The sequence below is a fragment of the Chiloscyllium plagiosum genome, chromosome 11 (genome assembly GCF_004010195.1).
Source record: "Chiloscyllium plagiosum isolate BGI_BamShark_2017 chromosome 11, ASM401019v2, whole genome shotgun sequence".
Classification (NCBI taxonomy): domain Eukaryota; kingdom Metazoa; phylum Chordata; class Chondrichthyes; order Orectolobiformes; family Hemiscylliidae; genus Chiloscyllium; species Chiloscyllium plagiosum.
Genome location: NC_057720.1, coordinates 22,808,078 through 22,814,077, shown reverse-complemented (window position 1 = coordinate 22,814,077; position 6,000 = coordinate 22,808,078). Strand labels below are relative to the sequence as shown.

The following is a 6,000-nucleotide window of genomic DNA, read 5'->3' as shown; positions in this document are numbered from 1 at the left end:
CTGTTCTGGAGGATCTGGACTTGGGTGCAATTCCCACAAATGAAGTCAGCAGGGACTACAAGGTGACCCTTATCTCCCACATTCTGCAGGAGGAACAGTAAACTGCCCTAACCTTCATTCCCACTATCCTAAATTCCCAAATGGACCGCTGGCAAATGAAACACGAAAGAAAACACTGGTAATTTAAACTGTACACACAGATATCTGAACAGAATCCCCTGCTCCCTCGTGACGTTTCAGACTGCCTCCAGGGACTGAACAACACCCAGCCTGAAGGTTAAATAGTTTATACCCTATCCTGACATATCCGTCCGCTGTTCACTCTCCGACTGCCTCCAGGAACTGAACCCGGACTAACTTAAAGTTAATCTTTTCGTTCCACACTAAAACCTGTTTAATGTGAATGTACTTTAGACCAGGGCAGTTCGTCATAGTATCACTGGATTAAAAATGTGTTAGTTAGGGCCCAGTGACCGTTAACGGGATCAGGAGCTCTTGTTTTGGCGAAGAGGAACTTTTCTGCAAGTTTTAAATCCCGGATCATCGCAATGTCTCGAATGCTGAGCGTTGATCTCCCAGATATTGAGGTAACAGTGCTCCCCTAAATCAGGAATCGCTCGCCATCTCGTACTTTTTTGTTGTTTCATCTTGCGTGCAGTGTTTGTAACAGTAAAGTGTTCACTTTGATTCATGCAACTACGAATCGGTGACAATCAGGCAGATGTTTCCATCTGACTGAATAATATCAGATCTGATGTGTCCTGTTGCTTTCTTGAAGCTAACGCCCTCCTGACGAGAAGTCAGGAACTGGGGGCGAATTTGCTCCAAGTATCTGGTGCTGCTCGGGGAGGTGATGTGTGCAAGGAACTCGACATGTGGAGGAGCCGGTGCTGGCCTGGGGTGGACAAAGTTAATAATCACATAACACCAGGTTATAGTCCAAACTGTTGGACTATAACCTGTTGTGTGATTTTTAACTTTGTCAAATAAACGTGTTGGACTATAACCCGGTGTCGTGTGATTTCTGACTTTGTCCACCCCAGCCCAACACCAACATCGCCACAACGTGTTCCAAGAACTCATTGGGAGTGGAGTATGAGTTTGGGAAATGGAACACGCACAAGACCCTCCAATGAAAGTGCCCCCTTCCCCAAACTTTACCACTTTTTAAAAACAGATCTTTAACAGTGGGAATTCCCACTTCCAAAACTATGTCAATTGACTCTTCATAATAATTTATTTCTATACGAGTGGGAATGGGCTGCTGACTTTGGTGCTTGCATACACTCTATTATGGCCATACCTGAACCTTGGGGTGAGCTGTCCATGCTCCTTCTATGTCAAACAAGCCTCCCATCCACACCTAGAATAAACATAAAGAATTGTGAATGCTGGAAACACAGAAGAAAAACATAGTGTGCTGCAGAAACACAGCATCAGTAGAGAGAAATATAGAGTTAAACCTAGCATTTTAAAGAAGAGAGATGCTGCCAGACAGGCATACAGCACAGAAACAGACCCTTTGGTCCATCTAGACCATGTCGACCATGTTCCCAAACTAAACTCGTCCCACTTGCCTGCATTTGGCCCATATCCCTCCAAACATTTCCTATTCTTGTACTTATCCAAATGTCTTTTGAATGTTGTAACTGTATCTGATTCTACTACTTCCTTCATTCCACATAAAAACACCCTCTGTGTGGAAAATGTTGCCTCTTAGGTCCCTTTTAAATTTTTCTCCTCTCACCTTAAAATTATGCCCCCTAGTTTTGAACAGCCCTCTGTAAGGAAAAGACCTTTACTATTCACCTTACCTATGCCCCTCATGATTTTATCAATCTTTACAAGATCGCCCACCAACCTCTCATGCTCCAATAAAAGAAGTTCCTGGACAGCCAGCTTCAAACCTTCCTCAGTTTCTCCAGCACTCTCTTGTTCAAAGCACACTGGGTGTGGACATATTATTGCAATCCTTGAGTCTTAATGCCACCTTTATTTGGCTATCCAGTGTCGTGCTGTGTTGATATTGTATTTTTCATTGTTACTTTTGGACTCCCTTAAAGATTTAGACATTTTTAATGAACCTGTTCAGCTATGTTATGACACCCCTCTGGTGCAGGTGAGACTTGAATACTGGCTGCCTTCCTTCAGAGGTAGGGACACTACTGTTGAGTCACAAGAATCCCCTACTGTCAAGGAAATATACTTATTCTCATGTTATTTCTTATCTGTTGCCATCCTTTAGCAATATCATCCTGAAATCAGATTTCAGAGAGCTAAGAAGGAAGTTAAAAATCAGAACCTCAAAAGTAGTCAACTCCAGATGATTTCCACACTCTCATGCTAGTGACAATAGCACTGGGGCTGACTTTGTGGCTTCATCTTCAGAGGTTCAGTTTTAATCTACTCATAGGAAAATGTGCTGTTTGGGCGGTTTAAGACAGATTGGCAGAGGGAACTGGAGCCTGAGGGGGAACTCGGATTGGACAGAAGCACTTGAGAATGTAACTCTTTTTGAAAACGTTTTGCGATTTACATATGAAAGAACTGAAACCAGCATGGTCATTCAAAAAGATGAGAGACTTATCAAACAATCCAGGTTGTTTTCCATATATAATTTCAGTTGCATCACACTGTAAACTTTTGCTATAAATTCTGTGTCTTACAATCTTATTCTCCACAACCACTTGATGAAGGAGCAGCACTCCGAAAGCTAGTGCTTCCAAATAAACCTGATGGACTAAAACCTGGTGTTGTGTGATTTTTAACTTTGTACACCCCAGTCCAACACCGGTGTCTCCAAATCAGGAATCATATAGTGTAAGAATAAAGAATGATGTAACAAAAGCAGAACTAAAGGCATTGTATCTGAATGCATTAAGCTTTCACCAAAAATGTTGACTGAACTCTGAAATCTTACCCATTTATTTCATTATTATTGCAATTGAAGAGACTTGGCTACAGGCTGACCAAGACTGGGAACTAAATATCCAAGAATATGAGAGATTTGGAAAGAATGGGCCAAAAGGAAATGGATTAGCATTCTCTTAAAGAACGAGAACAGTACATTGATAAGAGAGGATCTAAGATTGAAGGATCAGTATGTAGATTCTGCATATGGTGCTAACAAATAGCAAGGGACAGCAAACATTGGAGAGAATTGTTTATAGGTCAACAGTTGTGGTAATGTTGGGCACAGTATAGTATCGGTATGTTTTTTTGATTTTTAAATAACTACTGGAGACTGGGTATAGGTTTATTCGATGGTTTTATTTGAGCGACATTCCAGATGGAAACAAAACTCTGGAATATACAGAAGGCTACACTATTCTTATCCTCTAATCCCCAATTCAGTCTTCCTTCATACATAGCAAATAGAATAAATCTCCCTTGTCTGTTAAGGTCTCCTTCACCTAGTGCCAGCAACCCAATAAGTATGAAAACAGTATAAAGTTGCAGGTTGGATAATCCTATTTGTAGGTATGCTAAATGCTTGGAACATATTCTCCTGGACTGTGTGTTTGGTGTGCTTTTGGAGGTGATTTCTTGGATTTGCCAGAGATTGTACTCCATCCTGACAAGAGTACCAAATGAAAAGGTGACTGGTTTCACATACAGGCTCGAACAGTTGTGAGACCAGCAGCTGCAGCATGGTAGGGAGATAGAGCAGAAAGTCCATTACTAAATTGGAGCTGGACTCCTCCATGGTCTCTGATCATAAATGGGGGATGTATGTAACAGGGCAGCTTGGTGTACACACCCACTCAGTACTTCTCTGTAGGATTCCTTATTCAGGTCCTTTTTTGAGTGCCCTGCAGCAGAGCTCATTTCTCACATTGTTCCAGATTTCTCAGCTCACTCAACACCTCTTTGCTACCAAGTTACATACAGTGCCAATCTCCAAACTGCTGGCTGCCACGTGTCATACCAAGACATGCAGCCTTTTCATGAATGCAGTGCTGTTGTTCCCTTTTCTCATCCCAGGACTCCTTTGGCTAATAGGTGGCAGAACTTGTGTGTTTGAAAATAGGAATATGGAAGGGTTGGTGTGCGGGAGGGGAGACGAGCTTAGGAGCAGGAGGTCCATAATCACACCCTTTACAGCTTACTCATTACATCAGAAAGGAGTGTATACTGGGAATTGAGAAGGGCTATAAGTCAGGAATATCATGAACGTTTCTATGAGAGTGCCGCAGACCCCGTAAAAGTCAGTCTTGCACTGAAGGGGAACCATTCCTGCTGCCTTAATCTGCAAGAGAGAATACAACTGGTTGTGCTGCACTATGTATGTGCTTGCCCTTTTCTGAACGTCTGCAGGTATATTTTGTTTGGTGAACATTTTGTTTTGCTTATAGCTGTAACACTATAAACGGATTAAATTCATTGTACTTTGTGAGAATGTATTCATTGAGCATTTATTATATACTAATAAATATTTTAATGTATTTACAGAATAGATACTGTTATTATTGTAAAACAACCTTTGTTTGTGAATCTGATTACAATTGCTATAGTCAGCATCAGGTTGACTATGTTATAACAAGATAAAATTTAACAAATTTCAACCCTGGCCCGGCAGTGCTTTGTTCACTTCTGATGAAAATAAACTTCCAGTCTTACATATTAGAACAACTTTGTGTTTTAATCGAGTGCCTTATGATACATCTCTCTGAATAGCCTCTGATAATTATTTTTATTGCGTGATCAACGTATTTGAAGCCTTGTCGTTTCGATATTTTAGGGCCCACAAGTGTGAAAGAGGCCGCACATCCTCTGATTTAAATCAACTAATTGGGGATCACTGACCTGTTTGGTGGTTTTGAACAAGTTTTTTTTTCATCATTTACTACAGATCTGGGAACCATAATGGAGGGCCTGACGTTTTCAAACTTCATGAGAGAGTTTAGGAGAGCTTGCACTTTAGTATTATTTGCTCCTTTTTTGTGTATATGTGACCCTATGAACAAAATATTGGCTATCCCTATGCTGGAGCATAGAAGTATTTAGTTAGTGATTAGCTGATATATTAACTGCACGCTACAGTACTCAAATTATTTTCCATTTACTAACACATACGGATCACTTCTGCTCTGAGCAATAATAAATTTCTAGACTTTGAATGATCACTTCATCCAATTCACTGGGAACTGGGTGGCATTTAAGTCCTGCCTGATGCTGCATCACTCTGTCATTATGTTCCTTCAGCAGTGTCCTCTTGTTCCTCCTCAAAAGACTGATCCTCTCTTCAGCATCTATCACCATACCTCTTTCCCTGCTGCAGTTGATCAGAGCATAACATGCTTAGATTGTGTAGCATTCCTTAAGTGGAATGTACTGCATGGCACGGCATACACACCACACATACACACATTCTCTTTCACTCTCTCTTGCTGTCACTCTCACTCTGTCTCTCTCTCGCTCTCTCTCTTGTTCTCGCTGTCAAGAGAAAGGTTGCAGCAATGATCCATCTTCATTGGACATTAATCATTCAAATGAGTATGGAAAGCAAGGCAAGGTCGCAGTTCACAAACGGGATCACAGGCTCAGCTTGTAATCCAGAGTATTCAACTAAACCTTTATGTTCCTTTCCCCCTTGCACTCCCTGTTTGACTCCATCAGTACTTCTGCATATTCCTACCCAAGTTGTTCATTTACATCTTTGTCCCCTCACATTACCTCCTCAGTCCCTGCCCTATTGCTTAGCTGTGCCAACTATTGTACTGCCGTAAATCCCCACTGTAGCAGTCAGGATAGTGGTGATCTTCAGTAATACCCACTCCCACTGTAATCCATGTCCTCCAAGCACTACAATCTCCTCTTTTCAGTCATGTTATCTCCCTTCACATGTATTATCCCTTTGAATCCTTTCATGATGCCTCCAATTCTGGCAAGTAACTCACCCACCTCTCCCAGTGATAACCTCCCAATGAACCTCTTGACTTTAGGTGAGCAGACACTGATTGTGGCATAACATGTGACTGACTTGGATGGAGAGTCCCA

The 6,000-nt window shown here is 41.5% G+C and overlaps 1 protein-coding gene across 3 annotated transcripts in view; it reads left to right on the top strand.

Annotated features, from left to right (window-relative positions):
* The first annotated feature begins 258 nt into the window (after positions 1 to 258).
* LOC122554210 (dihydropyrimidine dehydrogenase [NADP(+)]-like) overlaps positions 259 to 6,000 on the top strand; it is a 735,384-nt gene continuing 729,642 nt past the window's right edge. Inside the window, exon 1 of one of the 3 annotated variants that reach the window (XM_043698869.1) lies at positions 259 to 587. In XM_043698869.1, coding sequence (XP_043554804.1) covers positions 549 to 587 — 39 coding nt within the window. In that variant the 5' untranslated portion in view covers positions 259 to 548. The remainder of the gene's footprint in view (positions 588 to 6,000) is intronic. The other 2 variants (XM_043698868.1, XM_043698867.1) reach the window with 2 other exon arrangements.